At 51.3% G+C, this 19,625-nt stretch overlaps 3 protein-coding genes across 3 annotated transcripts; 2 read left to right on the top strand and 1 right to left on the bottom strand.

Annotated features, from left to right (window-relative positions):
• Positions 1 to 5,655: 5,655 nt before the first annotated feature.
• On the top strand, positions 5,656 to 6,873 carry PRR30 (proline rich 30; the record flags this gene model as incomplete). The annotated part of the gene is made up of 1 exon (XM_080814027.1): positions 5,656 to 6,873. The coding sequence occupies one exon, from the start codon at positions 5,656 to 5,658 to the stop codon at positions 6,871 to 6,873; it is 1,218 nt and encodes a 405-aa protein (XP_080670153.1).
• A 3,033-nt stretch (positions 6,874 to 9,906) lies between these two features.
• On the top strand, positions 9,907 to 13,956 carry PREB (prolactin regulatory element binding). Its single transcript, XM_080814001.1, has 9 exons — positions 9,907 to 10,275; positions 10,845 to 11,037; positions 11,434 to 11,654; positions 11,839 to 11,919; positions 12,019 to 12,143; positions 12,342 to 12,515; positions 12,659 to 12,731; positions 12,929 to 13,088; positions 13,257 to 13,956. The coding sequence occupies exons 1-9, from the start codon at positions 10,141 to 10,143 to the stop codon at positions 13,349 to 13,351; spliced, it is 1,257 nt and encodes a 418-aa protein (XP_080670127.1). The 5' UTR covers positions 9,907 to 10,140; the 3' UTR covers positions 13,352 to 13,956.
• A 21-nt stretch (positions 13,957 to 13,977) lies between these two features.
• Positions 13,978 to 19,364, bottom strand: ABHD1 (abhydrolase domain containing 1; the record flags this gene model as incomplete). Its single annotated transcript, XM_080814002.1, is given in 12 exon segments — positions 13,978 to 14,113; positions 14,200 to 14,420; positions 14,532 to 14,580; positions 14,742 to 14,887; positions 14,891 to 14,915; positions 15,010 to 15,087; positions 15,089 to 15,120; positions 15,278 to 15,323; positions 15,511 to 15,693; positions 16,279 to 16,375; positions 16,378 to 16,432; positions 19,248 to 19,364. Coding segments are annotated over 12 exon segments (1,179 nt in total). The 5' UTR covers positions 19,359 to 19,364.
• Between the last annotated feature and the right edge of the window lie 261 nt (positions 19,365 to 19,625).

Genomic DNA, 19,625 nt, shown 5'->3' with positions numbered 1-19,625 from the left:
CTCCCCAAGCGCCTCTGTTTGGATTTGTACAGTGGAACTTATTTGTGTATTATTTGTATACATCAAAGAACAATAAAAGGCAAAAAAAACAATAGAGGTTCAAATGGTTGACTCACATTTTTCCACCACCATACTTAGTTAAAGTCTTGATGAAATCAAAATCCATAGGGAGGGGCACCTGGCTGGCACAGTCAGAAGAGCATGCAACTCTTGATCTTAGGGTTGTACGTTCGAGCCCCATGTGGGGTGTAGAGATTACTTAAATAAATAATTTTTTATTTTTTTATTTTTTTTATTTTTTAAGATTTTATTTATTAGAGAGAGAGAGCAGAGGAGAGGCAGAAGGAGAGGGAGAGAGAGAGAGAGAATCTCCAACAGACTCCATGCCGAGTGTGGAGCTGGATCCCACGGACCCTGAGATAAGAACCAGAGCCAAGATCAGGGGTCCAACGCTCAACCAACTGAGCCTTCCAGGAGCCCCGATTAAATAAACTTAAAAAAAAATACATAGGGATTATTATAATTCCTAAAGTATAAAACTCACTTACAAAGTAGGAAATAAAAGTGATGTGGGAAAATACATGTGGTAAGTACTTAAGGACTCTGTTTAGGTCCCTACAAGCACTTGGGGATAAGGCACACTGCATTGCGGAACTGCAAAGGCAATGCACAGTGGGTCCGAGCATAGGCACGTAGATTTCAGTTCCCATCTAGCAAGTCTCTTTAGCAGCTGGTTTGCAAGAATGTGTCAGTCCATTTTGGAAGAGTAAGAAAAGAAGGGTCATAGAAGCAAATCCAGTCATATTCACCCCTGCACTGTATAGAAAAGATAGAAAAGCTAACTATCTTAGCTTGGTTCCATTAGGCAATTAATTCATTAATTTACTCAACTTCCCTTCTTCTGAGACCAAGCATCAAACGGTGTCCTGACTCCCAGGCAGGTCTAGCTCCATGATTTGGGAATACTGATGATATTGAAAGCAGTAAGTCAGTCCCTGCGACTCTGGTTTCTCAATGTAAATCAATGATGGGGATTCTGATCACATTTTGTCTTCCCGAATACCTAGACTATAGATAGACTAGAGAGAATATGTGAATTATTTCCCATTTGGGTGAGCTATTTTTTTTTAATTGGCATCCTGGCACTTAGTTTAGGCTGTTGCGTTTTAGCTGGCATGGTCAGGAGTACATTTCTCACCCTGGAAAGTAAAAGTCCAGATGTAATTGTTTTCCCCAGTGACATAGCTCACATGCCACTTCCAGATGGCCCTTACTTTACTTGAACCAAGTACTTTACAATTTACTTTCCTTGGACCAACTCTGGCCCTTGTGATCATCAGTTTCCTTTCTAAGAGCTCACATACATTCTGTTTAATAATCCAGTTGAAAATTTTCCTAGTAAGCAACTAGAAACTGATTGGAGATTCTAGAATTTGTTTTCCCCTCACTCCTTTGTTTTGTTTTTTAAAGATTTTACTTATTTATTTGACACAGAGAAAGAGAGAGACAGCGAGGGAGGGAACACAAGCAGGGGGAGTGGGAGGGGGAGAAGCAGACTTTCCACTGAGCAGGGAGAACAATGCGGGGCTCGATCCTGCAGAGCTGGGACGATGACCTGAGCTGAAGGCAGACGCTTAATGACTGAGTCACCCAGGTGCTCTTTTTCTCCCTTTTTAAATACTTACCAATCTGCAGTTATCTGACACCTCTCTTATAATGATGATTTCTCCATGAATGCTCAAGGTAGTTCTGCTCAAGGTAGTTCTGCAAACAGTCCCTTCCGACTGTATCATATGTACAACTCAAATAGAAAAGAAAGGAAAAAGTGCCAAGGTCAAATTTTCCTGGGTAATTTTCAATTTACCCATTCATTCATCTATCCTCTTAAGAAACGCGTGCAGATTTCTGGAAAGAGCATGTTGTAAAGCATTTGAAGGAAATAAAACAGAATGTTCTTGCCTAGGATTGGAGAAGTGGAGGGTGGGAAGAGTGTGGTAGATAATATCTATAACAGGAAAAAACTAGCCAACTGAAACAAGTTCATTAGGATAGCATGTTTCCAACTTGGACGCCAAGGGCTTAGAGAACCTCTACTCACCTGGTCACTAAAATTTCACTAAGCATAGAGTAATTAGCACAAACTAAGGGAGAGATTGGTTAGTGTAAATTGAAGTTATTATAGAAATTTTTGTTTGAACAGCAATCTTCAAATTGGGGTCCTCATACCCCTAGGGGAACATGAGTATTTTCCAAGAGGACCCAAGTTCTAGAGTGACCAACTGTCCCAGTTTATCCAGAACTGTCTTGGTTTTATTTTTTTTTAAAGATTTTATTTTTTTCTTTGACAGATAGAGATCACAAGTAGGTGGAGAGGCAGGCAGAGAGAGAGAGAGAGGAGGAAGCAGGTTCCCTGCCGAGCAGAGAACCCGATGCGGGGCTCAATCCCAGGACCCGGAGATCATGACCTGAGCTGAAGGCAGAGGCTTTAGCCCACTGAGCCACCCAGGCACCCCCTGTCTTGGTTTTAGTACTAAAAGTCTCATGTCCCAGGAAACCCCTCAGTCCCTATGGCTGGATCTCAACTTACCTATTTCCTCCTCCCTAAAGCTGATGTGCCAGAGATTTTGCCTGGTTTTCCTTTCCCACCACCTACATTTTCATAAGTGCCCTTCTCTCACTTTATACAAGCCATGACTCTTACTCATTCCTAAATTTATTACGACTTGCCCTGGAGTGAAAAAACCTCCAGGGCACCTGAAGAAAAAAAAAAAATACAATAAGAAATATATATTTTTAAGAATTCATTTATTTGAGAGAGAGAGCACAAGGCAGTAATGGGAAGAGAGGCAGAGGGACAAGCAGAGTCCCATTGAGCAGGGAGCGCGATGTGGGGCTCAATCCCAGGACCCTGAGATCACGACCTGAGCCAAAGGCAGACACTTAACTGACTGAGCCACCCGGGCGCCCCGACAGTTAGAAATATCGATAATGGGCACCGCCTCCTTTAATATAGGAATCATAGCTCCCTGGAAGGACATTTCATCTTTCAGTCACATATTGTGATGGTTAATTTTAAGTGTTAACTTGACTGGGCTATGGGGGGCCATATATTTAGTTAAACATTATTTTGGGTGTGTCTGTGAGGATATTTCTGGATGAGATTAATATCCGAATTTGTAAACTGAGTGAAGCAACTTGCCTCCCTAACGTGGGCAAGCCTCATTCAGTCATGGAAGGCCTGAATAGAACCAAAAAGACAGAGTAAGGGAGACATCACTCTCGTTGCCTGATTATCTTCAAGCTGAGGCATCAGTTTTCTGTTGCCTTTGGACTCAGATTTGCACTGGAACTGACACCATCGGCTCTCCTCATTCTCAGGCCTTTGGACTTGGGCCGGAACGATGCTGTTAGCTCTCCAGGTATCTAGTGTGCTAACTGCAGACCTTCGGACTTCACAGCCTCCATACACACAGGATCCAATTTCTTTTTTTTTTTAATTTAATTAAAAAAATTTTAAGGATTTTATTTATTTATTTGACAGAGAGAGAGAGACAGATCAGGGTAGGCAGAGAGGCAGGCAGAGGGGGAGGGAGAAGCAGGCTCCCCGCTGAGCAGAGAGCCTGATGCAGGTCTCCATCCCATGACCTTGAGGTCATGACCCGAGCCTAAGGCAGAGGCTTTAACCCACCAAGCCACCCAGGTGCCCCAGGATCCAATTTCTTTTCTTTTTTTTTTTTTTTTAAAGATTTATTTATTTATTTATTTATTTGACAGACAGAGACCACAAGTAGGCAGAGAGACAGGCAGAGAGAGAGGGGGAAGCAGGTTCTCTGCTGAGCAGAGAGCCTGATACAGGGCTCGATCCCAGGACCCTGGGATCATGACCTGAGCCGAAGGCAGAGGCTTTAACCCACTGAGCCACCCAGGCGCCCCCAGGATCCAATTTCCTATAATCAATCTCTGTCTGTCTATCTATTTATCGATCACTATACATAAATATACACAACCGTATGTCACTAAGAATAGACAACTTAAATGAAGCGGATACTTTTTTGGAAAGACACCAATAGGATATAGCTCTATCATTTATCTCTCTAGATATAGATGCCATCATAAAGAAGAACATGCTTAGATATAAATAATAGTTGCACTTAACCTGTGAGTAAACTGGAAAACAGTGAATTTACACTTTGAATGGGTGGATGGTATGGTATGCGAATTATACTCCCTAAAGCTGTTGAGAAAATAGTTATTAAAACCTAGAAGTGTAGCCCAAGGGTGGAAATGGTATAGAACGTGAGCCACTGCTCGGAAAACAAAAGGAGGCCGGACTTTGAAGACAAAGGCCAGCTGAGAGAGGCCGTGTGGTTGGCGGGAATCCCGGATTTAGGAGGCGGTGGGAACTGTGAAGTATACGGGCAGGGAGGAGGGGAAGGTTAGGTCCTGACGGGGAGACTGAGTGCCCCAAGGAATTAGGTCTGCTTTAGTTTTGTCAAGGGCCAGCCTTTGGATGATTTCTGAAAGAAAGTCCTAGAACCTTGAGGCGGAGAATGTATTAGGTCAGCACCTGAGCTTTATGACATCGGCACTAGGTGCCAGGGAGAGCTGCCCCCAGGGAATGGGGCTCCTAGCTCCCAAGAGGGGCGGCAACGCCGCCCCTTAGACAAAGTTCAGTCTCTCAGAAGTTTTCACCAGCCAGCCCCACTGTTGCTGCTGCTGCTCCTGCTTCTGCTGCTGGGCGTGCTGAGGGCCCGGCAGAGCCAGAGGACATCAGCATCAGGGGCAACAAGGAGTCAGGGAAACCGGAGGGGCAGGAAATGAGGATGCTTGAAGAATCCCTGACTCAGATTTAGGGGAGCAAAAATCGGTAACAGAGACCTCCTCCTGGCTGAAGGACCACCGAGGGCAAGGTTCAGACAGAAATCTGGGTCGAAGTGAGTTTAGGGTGACAGATGCTGTGGACAGAGGGCGTGTATCCACCCTTTTGTGACACTTCCTCTCTCTCCCAGGTTCCTCATTGCTGAAGTGCCTTGTGAAACCCAGCTTGGAGGAACCCTCACTGGTAAGAGCTCGCAGCACCAGAACACCCCAACTTCTAGTCCTATCTCCGCGGCCATCCTCAAGCCCCCTCCTCCAACGCTGTTCTACCTCCCCACCCCCCTCTTTCTCCTCCTCATCTCTCACCTTCCCTGGAGCATTTTGCCAGCTCTTCTGACCCCAAAGGTGACGTGGATTTAGGGTCTTGGTAAATCATTTTTTTCAGAGCCAGAAGTGGACCAATTCTCCCAATATCTTAGATTCCGTTTCTTTCTCTACAGGTCCGATGGGCTGTGTCTTCCTCCTGGGATCCTCAGCTAACAAGAGGCAGCTCTGGTTCTTCATCCCCACCCATCCCTCACCGATGGCTGACTGCAAAGTGAGAGGCCAAGTTTAGACCCAAGCTCCGGCCCCCACACTCAGGGAGCCTAGTGCTACGGGCAGGGCGTCTCCTTGTCCTGCCACTGACAGCTGCACCAGCACCAGGCCGGGGCCACGCTTGCACACAGAAGGCCCTGGTTTCTCAGCCAGCTCTGGCCTCAGAGACACTGGCCCTGACTCTGCCAGGTCTCTCCTCTCTGGCCTTGAGCCCCCCGCACCCCTTCTGAACTCAAGGAAATGGTGCCTCAAAATACGGACCAGGTGCTGCTACAGAACTCAGTGGCCTCTGGGCGCCCCCCTCTGGGCCCCTCGCAACTTGTGGACTCCCCACCCAGCCACCCACAGCCTCTGCCTCCCCAGCGAAGGCCCCCTCTCTCCTACTCCCCTTGCTCCCAGGGGACCCCATGGTCCCACTCTCCTGGCTCCCGTTTCTACTCTTCTGACTCAAATTCTGACTTTATCCTACACCCTCACTCTTCCTCTCTCCCAAGTTCCCCCAGCTTCTTTCATCAGAATTACCTCTCTCCCTCCCTCCCACCCTCTTCCTCTCCCTCCCACTGGCTGTACCCCTCCCCGGCTCACACCCATTCCTCCTCTCCCTCTCAGCCCCAGAACACCTCTCCCAGCCCCACTCATTGTCAGTCTCCCTCCCCACCAGGAGCCAGCCGTGGCTCCACTGTCACTTCCCCATCCCCCAGCCTACCTTCTGGTGGTATCCACTCAAACAGGCAGACGTGGCCCTGGGATCAGTACGGGGACACCAGGTCCCCTGGGCTGGTGGGGGAATGCGTGGCAAGCGAGAAGGACCCTGCAGAGTTCAGGGACCCAGGAGCCCTGGCCCAGGCCCTGGTGGCCCATCTGGGGCACCGCCGCATTGTTCACGACCTGCGGCTACTGCTTTTGCAGCGTCTGTGGCTGGGCAGAACTGGCCAGGCCCCCGTTGTAGAATATCCCATATGTCTGGTGTGCCTCAAGCCCCGCAGCCCCTCTTGCCCCATTCCCAGGTACAGGACTGGCCCCCGGCTGCTTGCCTTCCCCCAGCTACTGCCCTGTGCACAAGGCCAGGAATCCGGACCACTCCGCATAGGCATTGGTTTTGGCCTCCGCCTGCCTCGGGGCCAGGCCAGGGCCTTGCACCTGTTGCCCGAAAGAAGGCCAGAGGCAGCAGGGCCTCAGGGCAAGGCTGCTCAGGTGCATGGACATCAAACCCAGGCATCCCCAGCTCCGGCAGCTCAAGCACCAGTGGCTCAGGCGCAGGCAGGTCCAGCCCGGGGCACAGCCTCCCAGACCGCCAGCCTCAGATCTGCAGGCCTTCCATCACCAAACTCTACGTGCTTTTCGGGGCCTCAACCTCAGGCACCCAAACAGGCCACCGTCTGCCCGAAACCCAGGCCTTCCTCTGCGCCCAAGAGGCCAGTCTCTCCAGAACCCATTCTCCGAAAGTCACCAGCCTAGTTCCAGAGCCGAGGAGGCTCTCTGGAGTATCTCCTCTGAACCCGGCTGTCCCCACCAGGCCCCAGATGTTGGGGAGCCCCCGAGACACCCTGAAGGGCTGGCTGGCAGGAGGTCAGGTGTGTTCTCCAACCTTGAACCCTGGGAGCCCTTTATGGAGTCTGCTCTCTCCTGGCTGAAGAGGATAAAGGGCACCTTAGAACCCATTCAGCTTCTAGCGTGTCAATAAAAGCCTGACCCTTCAAACCTGTGTTAGTGTCTAATGTGGAAATGTCGGGGTTTGGAGAGAACAGTCAAGGAAGAATTTTTGAGACGTCTTTGGTGCAAAAAGGTGTGTGTGTGTGTGTGTGTGTGTTTTTAACATTTATTTATTTAACAGAGAGAGTGCCCCAAAAGGTGGTTTTATTAAAGCATGGGGACAGAGGGCTACCTGGGTGGCTCAGTCAGTTAGGTCATTATCCCAGGTCGTTATCCCAGGTCATTATCCCTGGGTGGTGGGATCTAGCCCCGCATCAGGCTCCCTGCTTGGCGGGAAGCCTGCTTCTCCCTCTCCCACACCCCTGCTTGTGTTCCCATTCTGTCAGATAAATAAATAAAATCTTTTTTAAAAAGGAGGGGGGACAGGACCCATGGACAGAAAGAGCTGCACTAGAGTTGTGAGGAGTGGCTGGTTATATATACTTTCAAGTTGGGAAGAGGTTAGATAAAGTGTGAGTCTCTAAGGAATTTTGGAAGCAAGGTTTCCAGGACCTCGAAGGGGCTAGCTATTGTTAGGAAAAGGTCGTTTCTTACTGTTTAATAAAATGTTAGTCATGAGACCCTTCAGATGTGTATCAGTGGGCCAAATGCTTGGGGGGTGATTGCTAACACGTATCTTGGGGGTAGAGATGAAAGAAGTTTCCAAAGGAATTTTTATATGTTAAAGGAGACTTACAGGATCCCAGAGGTTGAGATAATGTTAAGCTAATGTTGCCTTTTGCCTCTAGCTAAGTTTTAACATTGAGGCAGTTGAGTATCTAGAGGAAGGTCACCGCCTGTCTCAAGGACTTGTCAATGGGCTGTTAAGTTCTAAAGAAATACAATTTTTCCTTTCGCCTTTGTTTCCCACATTGATGGAGGTTAGAAGAAAGGCAGGCAGAGGTAAGCGCCCCCTCACTCCCTGTCCGTCCTCCTAAGAGAAAACTACCCTTAAAAGGAAAAAGACCCCGTCCTGTTATTCTAGGCTTTACTCAGTGGCCCAGCTTTAAGTCTTCCTACTGGGAGGATTTACAATTTGTATGTGACAGAAAGTAAAGGAATGGCCTTGGGTGTCATAACCCAGGCCTATGGTGGGGTGGGGGTGGGGGGCAGCTCAACAGCCAGTGGGATATTTAAGCTAAGAGCTCGATCCAGTGGCCTGTGGCTGGCCAGCATGCCTTAAGGCAGTGGCAGCACCGCCTCTTGATCCCTGAGGCTACTATGAAACACCACCCTGGAAGGAGCCCTCCACCCTTTCCCACGTGAACAATTATCTGATAGGTAAATGAGCGTGTGGACAAAAACTTGACTGGGTGACAGGCACATGGAGGGTTAATCAGATTAAAAGAGCCTACACCAAAGCGCCCATAAAAACCCCTAGATTTAACCGCCAAATCGGCAGCCCTCTCGGGGTCCCCTCCCTCTTTGGGATCTCTATAATATCGGTCAATAAACTTTGCTTTGCTGCCCACCACTCTTCATCTGGCCTACCTCTGGCCTACCTCTTCATTCTTCGAAGACACGGTGTGACCAAGAACTGTGGCACTAAAGGAAAAATCCTGCCACAACCTCAGTGTTCTGCTGAGCAGACACAGGGGGTAGCTGAACCTACTGGGGACCACAATTAAGCAAAGAGAGAGGGACAGTCAAAGGAAACAGGGTGGCTAGGAGAGTAGGTGCCATGTATCTGAGGAGGGCATGGGATCCCTAAGGCCTGAGCACCTGAGATGTGCAGAGGGCTCTGTGAGGCCCTTCACACATTTAATTTAATTTACTGGAACAGATAATGGCATTCCCACAGATGAAGCCACTGGGCTCCTTCCTCTGAGCGCACCTTATGTTAACAAGGTTGTTTACTTAGGCAGCCAGGGGAGCAGCAGGAGGTATCTCCTTGAAGGGACCGACATTCCTAAGATCCACTTGCAGAGAAACGTTAGAATCTAAGAATCTAATGTTGGAAGATCGGAAACCCAAGGGGCCCCCTCAGGAAGATGGAAATGCCAGGCAGAAAAGAGACCTGCCCTGCCTGAGAGCTAAATTGCCTCCCTCTGAGGGTGTCAGCTGGGTGCAGCCCCTCCCAAACCCTTGAATACAGGAGTAGTGTGCGGAGCTGCAAGAATGGCCAATTCTCAAACGTGAGCGGTTTCTTCAAACCAGAAAGTGGATTGAGGATTTAAAGCCAGTTTTATTTTAAAGTCCACGCTGCCTTCATGAGAAGGCAAAAGACACCGTTCATGTTCCCAAATGTTGAATTTCCAAGGTGTGTGACCTGGAACAAATCACTTCCACTCTGGGATAAAAGGTAAGGGCTGGGCTTGTGTATCGTTCGTGAAATGGGGACAGCCCTAACCAAGGATTTTTTTTTAATAAAAACTTCATTTATTTCATTATTTTAAAAGATTTTATTTATCTGTTTAACATAGAGACAGCAAGAGAGGAAGCACAAGCCAGGGGAGACGGAGAAGGCGGCTTCCTGCTGAGCGGGAAGCCCGATGTGGGGCTGGATCCTACGACCCCGAGATCATGACCTGAACCAAAGGTACATGCTTACCCACTGACCCATCCAGGGACCCCAACATCTCTTAGCTTTTATTAGCTCCCCTCCTCTGTAAACACCAACCAAGACCCTGGACGCCGAGCCTGCCTTCCCACCCTGCACAAACATGGTGGAGGCCGACGTCACAAGGGGGACGGAATCCTGGGGCGGGTGTCGGGTCACCGGCCGGCTAATGCTGACGCGTATTGGCGGTCTTGCGCCTGCGCAAGGAGAGCCGCGGCCTAGGTGCGCGTGCGCACTGCGCGACAACCGGACCGGGTTAGGACGGGGGGTGGGGCGGAGATCCCGATCCGTGAGTGTCGTTTTGGCGAATCTGTGGGTTAGAGTTTTGGCAGCTCGGAGGGTGTGAGAGAGGAGCCCGGAAGTCTCCTGACGGCCACGGGACCAAGTTAAATAGCGGCCGGGACAGGGGTCGAAAGCGGGCGCGGCATGTCCCGGGTGCTGCGGTACTTACAGTGAAGCGCGCCGGGAGCAGGATGGGCCGGCGTCGGGCGCCAGAGCTGTACCGGGCCCCGTTCCCGTTGTATGCGCTTCAGGTCGACCCCAGCACCGGGCTCCTCATCGCTGCAGGCGGAGGAGGCGCTGCCAAGACGGGCATAAAGAATGGCGTGGTGAGAGCTCAGGGCCACTGGGGCAGGGTCACGCCAGGGGTGATGGTGGTAGGGGGTCTGGGGGATGGCCTCTCCCCGGTGGGAAGCTGGACTTTTCCGGCGCCCGGGCGCGAGTTTCAGCTAAGAACTTACTCACCAGGAACTCCTAAGGTAGAGTAAAACCAATATACAGCGCCTCTTAGGCGGGAACTTAAGCTTCAACTCGACCTCAAGGGCAGCTCCAGGGTCTTTGTGGTCTTTTCTGGGGAGGCCACAAGGACTTTTCCCACTGCTCTCCAGCAGTGGCAGGAGTGGTGCGTTTGGCCTTTAGGCTAGGTTTCTTCACTCCTCTGAGAGTCACCCTATTATTTTGTAAACTGGAGGTATTAATCCCAACCCTGCTTGCTGTACAGATTTCTGTGGTTTGAAAGAAACAAAGGGAGAGAAGCAAGCAGGCTGGAAAAAACCTTTTAAAGTAGAAAGTGCAGTAACCAAAGGGGTAGGGCTTTAGACTATAGGATGTAAGTTTGTCCTTGAGGTGCTCTCTGGGCACCCCTAAGCCTTGCTCATCCTGGTTCTCTCTTCCACAGCACTTTCTACAGCTAGAGCAGATTAATGGGCGCCTGGGTGCCTCTTTGCTACACTCGCATGACACAGAGACACGGGCTACCATGAACTTGGCGCTGGCTGGTAACATCCTTGCCGCAGGGCAGGATGCCCACTGTCAGCTCCTGCGCTTCCAGACCCATCAGCAGAAGGGCAAAACCAAAGCAGAGAAGGCAGGTGAGAAGCTCCCTCTTTAGCTTTGGGGGAAGGGTTAAATGAGTAAGGTCACTTATGTTGGGGGGGCACCTGGGTGTCTCAGTGGGTTAGGCCTCTGCCTTTGGCTCAGATCATGATCTCAGAGTCCTGGGATCGAGCCCCATATCGGGCTCTCTGCTGGGGGGGGGAGCCTGCTTACCCTTCTCTCTCTGCCTACTCATGATCTCTGTCTGTCAAATAAATAAATAAAACCTTAAAAAAAACAAAAAAGATCACTTATGTTGGTTTCTAAAAAAAAACTGGGGCTGGAAGTGTGGGTTATGGTAGCCGGCAAGAAGCCAGATGTTCACTACTAGGGAGGAGACCAGTACTACTTACTATAGAAGCCCGGAATCTGGCAGGCTCTTTGTGTTGCAGGTTCCAAGGAGCAGGGGCCTCGACAGAGGAAGGGGGCAGCTCCAGTAGAGAAGAAGTCTGGAGCTGAAACCCACCAGGAGGGGATAGAACTCACTGTAGAGAATTTGCAAGCGGTACAGACAGACTTCAGCCCTGATCCGTTTCAGAAAGTTGTATGCTTCAACCACGATAACACCCTGCTTGCCACTGGAGGGACGGATGGCTACGTTCGTATCTGGAAGGTGTGGTTTTGGGGGTTAGGGGATCCATGTCTGTAGCAGCAAGGCCAGAATTGTGAGAAACCAAACATGGGTTCTGGGAAACTTGTGAGTGAAGCCTGCACTGGGTGGCAGAAAAGAAGATGGGTGGGGATCATGGCGGCTGGTCAGGTACTTGGGGGTAACCATGCTGGTGGTTTGGCTGCAGGTACCCAGCCTAGAGAAAGTTCTGGAGTTCAGAGCCCACGAAGGAGAGATTGAGGACCTGGCTTTGGGGCCTGATGGCAAGGTGAGGAAGTGAGAGGGTGGAGAAAGTAGGTGATTATGCCGCTTGTCCAGTAAGTGGATCCCCTAACTGTCCATCCTTGGAATCTTGATTCCTGACTAGTTGGTAACTGTGGGCTGGGACCTTAAGGCCTCCGTGTGGCAGAAGGATCAGCTGGTGACACAGCTGCACTGGCAAGAAAACGGACCCACCTTTTCTAACACGCCTTACCGCTACCAGGCCTGCAGGTGTGAGACCCCAGAGGGTAGCTAAAAGAGGCACAGCCTAGATGTGGGGGAGTGGGAAAAGACTGGGGGGAAGCTGGGGAGGACTGCCATCTTGGTGGGCTTTACCCCAGGCCTGACCAGGGTACAGGAGGGCACAGACCTCTGAGAAGGGCTGAGCAGGCCCCAGGAGCTGAATGGCCTCTCTCCTGGCCCCCCCAGGTTTGGGCAGGTTCCAGACCAACCCACCAGGCTGCGACTCTTCACAGTGCAGATACCCCACAAGCGTCTGCGCCAGCCCCCACCGTGCTACCTCACAGCTTGGGATGGCTCCACCTTCCTGCCCCTTCGGACCAAGCCCTGTGGCCATGAAGTCATCTCCTGCCTTAGTGTCAGGTGTGAGGCAATGGTGGCTTGACTGGTTGCGGGATGTGTGGGGGAGCTCGGGAAGGTGTCGGGTCTGAGGCTCTGAAGACCGCTGTTAGTGAGCGTTGCTGCACAGGCCTCCAGAACAGTGACCACTTTATTGTTTGTTGCAGTGAATCGGGTACCTTCCTAGGCCTGGGCACAGTCACTGGCTCTGTTGCCATCTACATAGCTTTCTCTCTCCAGGTAAGGTGTAGAGCCCAGAGCGCTCTTCAGCGGGGGGGGGGGGGGGGGAAGTAGCTATCTAGGCCTGCTTCAGTCTAAGGGTGCGGGAAGGAGTCTGGCCCAGGCCATAGAGGGAAGGCCATCTGGGGACAGGGAGCCTGTTTTCCAGAAGGAATATCTCCAACTGGGCCTTCCCTCACTAGTCCTTTTGTCTCCAGCGCCTCTACTATGTGAGGGAGGCTCATGGCATTGTCGTGACGGATGTGGCCTTTCTACCTGAGAAGGGTCGTGGCCCAGAGCTCCTTGGGTTCCATGAAACTGCCCTGTTCTCTGTGGCTGTGGACAGTCGTTGCCAGCTGCATCTGCTGCCGTTGCGGAGTGAGTCCTTGGGGTGGGCGGTACCACCCTACCTCTAGCTGTAGCAGAAACTTGCCCCCGGCAGAACGGGCTGCTTGTTTGTAGCCATCTGCCCCCTTCTTGAAGTCTTCTGTTCTTAGGGCTGTGAAGTCCCTTTGCCTTCTGACTTGTTTCCTTTCCCTCGTGCAGGGAGTGTTCCTGTGTGGCTGCTGCTCCTACTGTGTGTCGGGCTTATTGTGATGACCATCGTGCTGCTCCAGACTGTCTTTCCAGGTTTTCTTTAGCCCTCCTGCTCCTGGGGAGTCAGGGGCCTGGACACTGCCATCTTCTACACCAGAGTGGAGGCCTGGACACCGTTGCTCACCCCACCTGCATCCACAGTTGGGGTTGCTTCTCAGGAGACTGATGCGCACTGCCTGCCCCGCCCAGCGAAAGTTTGGCTGCGGCCCTGGGTGACTCTGAGTCCTGGGAGCCCTTCATTCTTCATCCGTGAAGCCATCCAGGATAGTGGTATCTGCATCCCAGGCCATGCCACCTGCACCCTTTTGTCTGCCTAACAGAGGCTCCAGAGTTGAGCTTGTCCTCTCTCCAGAAACGTGTGAGGATGCCCAAGACCCCGGAGGTACTGCTGTCCATCAGCTGCTCTTCACGTGAGCCCCTGGTGTTTGCTGGGGCAAGCACTGGCCCTGGGACTTGTAGTGAGGGAAGGAAGGGGCAAAAGGAAGACCCAAGCTGTTGTTTCTGGGTCCACCTGGTAGCTCCAAGCCAGCTTGGCTACATATACAGTAAGTTCCTGGGTGGTCTACCCTAACCTTGAGGAAAGGGAAAATGAACCTCTACCCATTTTTCAGGAAAAGTTGGTATTTAATAAATAAGCGAAGATGGAATTAAGACCCTGGTGGTACTCCTGTCAGCTCTTGCCTCTGTTGGAAGGTAAGAGGTCCCCAAGGTTGAGCAGGTCCGATGGGTGCTGGAAGACGGCTCTGGTGTACTGATGCAAGAGGCGGGTCATGTAGCAGTGCAACGTGGGGAGAGCATCGGGCAGCCTGTACGGGAAGGGCTTGGGGAGGGATTGGAAAGGAGGTCAGGAACCTGGGCCTTTCCTGAGAGTCCAGGCTCCTCCTGCTTGGACCTCATGGCCCATTTTCCCCTAGGGCCTCTAAAGCATCCAGCTTCAGGGTGCTCACTGCAGATGGTGGAGAAGGGGTCGTCAGCTGTATTGAGGCAGAGCACAGGGGTCTGGATGGGATCTACCTTGGTTCTTGGGCTAGTTGCTTGGTCGTAAGTAACACAGTCTTGATAGCCAAAGGCCACAGTGGTGTAGCGCTCATCAAACTGGCGGATTGTGCAGGCCTGCCTGTGGTAGGGGGTGGGGTGGGGGGTGGGGTAGGCTAGGATGAGGCTAGGAAATAAGAAGATACCGAACAGTTTCGGGGGGGGGTGTTGCTGGTTGAAAGACTATACCTGTAGCACGAAGTCTCCATTCACCGCCTTTTCCATCACCTTTCTGTTTCTGCAAAAGAGTTCATAGAGGTTTGCCTCTGCTGGATCTGACCCTGTCTGTCTCATGAGTGAGCAAACTCAAGACAGAGAACTGACCTGAGCACAGGGAGAACCTGGTCTGTCCGCCACCCCACCCTGTCTGCAGCCTCCTCCCACTTCCCAAGACCCTACCGGTTCACAGTGTGGCAGAGCTCAGCAGTGAGGCGCTGATGGAAGAGCAGTGAGTTGAGTGGGGTCTCCGGGGAGCGTGTGGTCTCAGAGGAATCCCAGCATGCAGAGAGAGTCAGTGCTGCCACTAGCCCTGAAGCCTGCCCTGTTCAGGCTAGGTGGTTCAGCACTAATATCCTGAAGGATATTAGGAGGGGCACAGGAGAGAGGAAGAGGACACGGAGGAGGAAACGAAGACTGGGCCTTTGGGGCAAGTCCAGACAACCTTCACCCTCCAAGAGAGCTGCCCACGGCCAGCAGTGGAGCTCGGGAGTAGCGGTGCTTTATGTGGTTCACGACTATCTCCAGATTCAGTGTTGCTGGCAGAAAAGGCCCTGTGGGTCTGAGGCAAGCCAGATCATTGGGTAGGGAGGGAGGCCCTGGCCAGAAGGCAGAAGGATGGCAGGGACATGGAAGGAGGAAGGTAGGTAGAACCCCAGGCCCAAGGATCTGTTAAGGGAGTAGGGAGAAGGGCTGCGATGAGTGAGGCGGGTACTCACCAGCAGTTCTTCCCCACGGCAGCCCCGGTTACTAAATACAGCAGCTCTGTGGCACACACAAGGCCATCTCAGCTAGAGCCTCCCCTTCTGGTAGCCTTCAGAAAGACCCCGGTCAGAAGGTGCTCTTCATATAATACAGTGCCTTCTCCCCAGAGGTGTCAGGGTCTTCACTGGCTTCCCTATTACAAGTTCTCAGCCACCACCCACTTCCTCTGGACTTGACCCATCCTTACCTGTAACCATCCCTCAGAGCTTGGCTAGCCAGTTGGGAAATACAGGAGTCCTGGCTACTGCCCATGATGCTGGGAAGTAATAACACAATGGGCTGGGTAGTAGAGTCAGGGTGCTGACTGCTGCCGCACAGGCCAGCCCAGTCTATCAGGACCTGCCCTCTATCTGGGGTTTGGAGGACTTCACTGTGGTTTTAAAGAAAAGGGCGCACAAAGAAACTATTAGGATCTAGGATCTCCATATACTTCGGAAGGTTTACCTCTCTTCCCCAACAAACAACTCCCAAACCTTCCCATTAGCATCATTTCAGGGCATACATTATGCAGGACATTAGGATCCTAACAAAGTGTGGGGCGCCCGGGTGGCTCAGTCAGTTAAGCATCTGCCTTTGGCTCAGGTCATGATCCCAGGGTCCTGGGATCAAGCCTGATGTCAGGCTCCCTGCTCAGCGGGGAGTCTGCTGCGCCCTCTGCCCCGCCACCCTGCTCGTATTCTCTCTTTCTGTCTCTCACTTCATAATGCTTTCTCTCTCAAATAAGTAAGTAAAATCTTAAAAAAAAAAAAAAAAAGACCATAACAAGCTGTAATGGGACATATAAGATTAAATATTACCTCATGGTTGAGCAATTAAATAGCCCTTCCATATAACTGCTCTGATTGTTATCCCTACACACCAGGGTAGATGGGGCAAAGATTACCTTCAGTTTCAAGAAGGCAGGGGATTCCCCTGTAGTTGCAGCCTCTTGTTTACCCCCTGTGTCCCTTCTTACCTCCAGTAAGGGACTGGAGGCCGAGACTGCAGTAGGACTCGGAAGATGGTTTGTAGCCCCTCAAAACACCATAGCGTAAGGTAGGAAGTCTCCAGAGTGGACAGTGTTGCTCCAGGAAGGCCAGAAACCAGGACCCAGTCCCCAGCGGAGGCCCCTGCAACCACAACACCGTCAGCCTCACCCCCCAGCTGGTTTGTAAGGCCAGTGAGGTGCCCGACACCAGTATGACCCCTCTCCAGAGGCTGGCCTCTGGCAATGAGAAATCGAGCACACCTTGGCCTGGAATGGCCAAGTCACTACTGTGAATATAGTCCAGTGAGAGCCCACAAGGACCCTAGTCCCCGGCCTGACTCCGAACTGACTCCTTGCCAGGGCTGGGAACTGTGGCAGCTGACCGAGTGCTAACTCTCCCACTCAGCCTATCCGTGCCCCAGCCCTATTTTGGAGAGAGCAGGTAAGATACATGGCCCAGCTGACTCCTTGTGGAAAGTTCGGTTAGCATCCTGGTTAGAGGCTGAAGTACAGCACCATTCAGTCTGTGACTTTTGCCCTGCAGTTGAATTATCCACACTGGCATCTTCCTAAAACCAGCCCTGGCCACTCTGTTTCCTGGCTTTGCACCGCATTGCCACATATGTTCCCTATGGCATGTGCTCACGCTCAACGACTTTGACCACAGCGCCTCATTGTCTTACTCATGGGGCCTGCTGTTAGAACATACTCCCAAGGAGGAACAGATTTTTCCTCTTCTTTCTTGCCAGCCAAAGCAAAGGTAACAGAGGTAGTATGACAGGGATAGATCAGTGGGCAGTTGGCCTTGACTTTTCAACGCCTCTGCTGGTTCTTCTGGACACAAATCAAGTGAGTGAGAGGGCCTAGCCACATAGAAGGCTTACGAAAAAGGTATGCTATAGAAAGTTGAAAGGCTTCAGGCTCAAGAAATAGAAATTGCATTTCTGTTGGGAGCCCTAAGGAACCCTATGATCAGATTTCTAGTAGGTCTTCTGCAGGAGCCGTACTCAAAAAAGGCTAGGTAAATTATGAACTGGACAGGCCATCTCAAGATTGACTTGTACCCTGCTCTTGAAGCCCTGGAATAATGGTGCTTGTGATTCGTTGTGTGCTATGTGCAGGTACTAGGCTAAGCCCAACCTCATGGGCTAGGATATTTATAAACAAGGAAACTATGTCAGATGAAGTCGTTTGCCCAAAGTCACACAGCAAGCAAGAGGCAAAGTGGATGGAATTCGCAATTAGAGTATTATACCACCAATACTAGTAAGTAAAAATTCTCGAGTGCATATGTTTCAAGCATTGTGCTAGGCACTTTACATGATCATATCCTGTGATTTTCACAACAGTTCTTTGGCATAATCCTGTGATTCCCCCATGGGAACAGGTTTAAATGTTGAGTAAGTTAGCTTGCCAAAGACAGCTGGTGGCAGAGCTGGGATTCAACCCAGGTCTGACTCTAGAGCTCATGCTCTTAGTCACTGTGCCCTATTACGTCCTCATTGCCAGGATTTTGAGTTGTTACCAATTTATGGAATCCTTGATCAAACAGCTCAGCAGTGGAGAACAAATTAGGTCACAGGTTAATTTCATTTTAGCTCTAGTGGCGAGTTTCTTGACTCATTTTTGAGAATTAATTAGTAAGATGCCATTGGTCTCTGTGGATGAATCGATACTAGTCCATTACCATGCTGGACAATCCAAATTCCTTAGGACTTCCAGAATGCACTTTTCCTGCTGTTTAACCAGTATATGGAAGTCAAGGAAGGATCTGGAATATAAAGAGGCAGAGGTCCCTGACTTCTCTGTGGCTGGTTGCAAACAGAGGAAAATGGTTAGTTAAGGAGAGTTCTGGTCTGAAATGACTGACTGACTGATTTATTTATTTATTTATTTATTTATCAGGCAGAGATCACAAGTAGGCAGAGAGGCAGGCAGAGAGAGGAGGAAGCAGGCCCCCACTGAGCAGAGAGCCTGATTCGGGGCTCAATCCCAGGACTCTGAAATCATGACCTGAGTCAAAGGCAGAGGTTTAACCCACTGAGCCACCCAGGCGTCCCTGAAATGACTGACTTTTGAAATTAGGCATAGAAGGTAAGATTTATAGGGTACTCTGGGGTTTGGTTTTTTTATTAAGGCAGACAATGCATGCGAATGTAAAAAGCTCTGAAAAGCTAGGTAACATTTAAATTCCCTGTAGATCTTTTTTAAGGGCTTGAATCAGTGGGTTTTATATTAGTCTCAGTTACCTAGAACAGTTTAATGAAGATTAAAAAGATTTAGATTTTTCTGGATATATAAATTTTGTATCTTATCTAAATTTCAGTGAGAAAAATCTCTTCAGAATTTCCTATTACACCATATATACATGGAGAGCCTAGAAGTTAAAACAGGGCAGAATGAACGACAGGGTTATCCATTAGTCCTGAGCCAGGTGGGGAACCTCCACCAGCCTTTAGGAGAAGGAAGGCCCTAATAAGCTGGTGGGGCGGTGGGAATCAGCCAGAGCCACACAGGCCTCCAGTTCCTTTATTTGGTGAGGCTAGTGAGAAACTCAACCTGACTGCTTTTTTAGAAGAGGAAAACCTCTCCCTGACAGCTCAGGATGCCTTCTACCCCGCCCTTCCCCAAATGTTTGCCCGCATCCTCGGGGAGCAGCACCCCTCCGCTGCCTGCAAGGCCCAGCTGGTACGGGGAGCTGGGGAGCATACGGGATGCAGAGAATCTAGGCGGGCAAGGAACCGACATCCTCCGTGAGATGATCGATGATCCCAGCAAAGCAGAGCGCTGCTGCAGCGCGCCGCAGGGCTGCTGGTGGCGTGGGGGCATCAAATTTCACCTGTTGGGGGAGGCCCGATCGTGCCCCCTCCCACAAAGGGCTCGAGCCTCTGGCAGGAAGCGGCCTCTTAGGCCCGAGGTTCCTAAACCCGGCGGCCAGAGTCTGGGTCCGCACCCACCTGGGGCACGGATCTCCAGTAGCCCAGGCAGAGGGTGGCGCCAAGACCTAAAAGCAGGGAGAAGGGCTCTGCCCAGGTGCCATTCTGCGGGCCCTGGGAGGAGCTCGGCATCTTGGGTGGTTGGGCTCCGTCCCCAAATCCCTGACTGGGGGTCCAACACCCGGCCCCGCCCGTTACACGCCGTGGCCCGGCGAGTGCAGGGTCGGCCTCCGCGGCCGGCCGGTGCGGGGGTCCGGAGCCCGCCCCCCGCCGCTGGGCCCCGCCGCAGGCGTGGTGAGGGCCGGCGCCGGGACCTGGCCGGACGCCTAGCTGAGCCGAGTCACCTGCAAATGGCCTCCCCGCCCTGTCGCCCGGGCGGAGCACGCCTGGGCGCATATT

This window comes from Martes martes, assembly GCF_963455335.1.
Source record: "Martes martes genome assembly, chromosome: 9".
Taxonomy (NCBI): domain Eukaryota; kingdom Metazoa; phylum Chordata; class Mammalia; order Carnivora; family Mustelidae; genus Martes; species Martes martes.
Note: the sequence above shows the minus strand (reverse complement) of the source record. Positions and strands in the feature narration are given on the sequence as shown.

What these genes read in the sequence shown, in the direction of transcription:
- PREB (XM_080814001.1), top strand. Translation starts at nt 10,141, where the DNA reads ATGGGCCGGCGTCGGGCGCCAGAGCTGTACCGGGCCCCGTTCCCGTTG. An exon ending in CGGGCATAAAGAATGGCGTG is followed by an intron (nt 10,276 to 10,844) that starts GTGAGAGCTCAG and finishes TCTCTTCCACAG; the next exon opens with CACTTTCTACAGCTAGAGCA. An exon ending in ACATAGCTTTCTCTCTCCAG is followed by an intron (nt 12,732 to 12,928) that starts GTAAGGTGTAGA and finishes TTTTGTCTCCAG; the next exon opens with CGCCTCTACTATGTGAGGGA.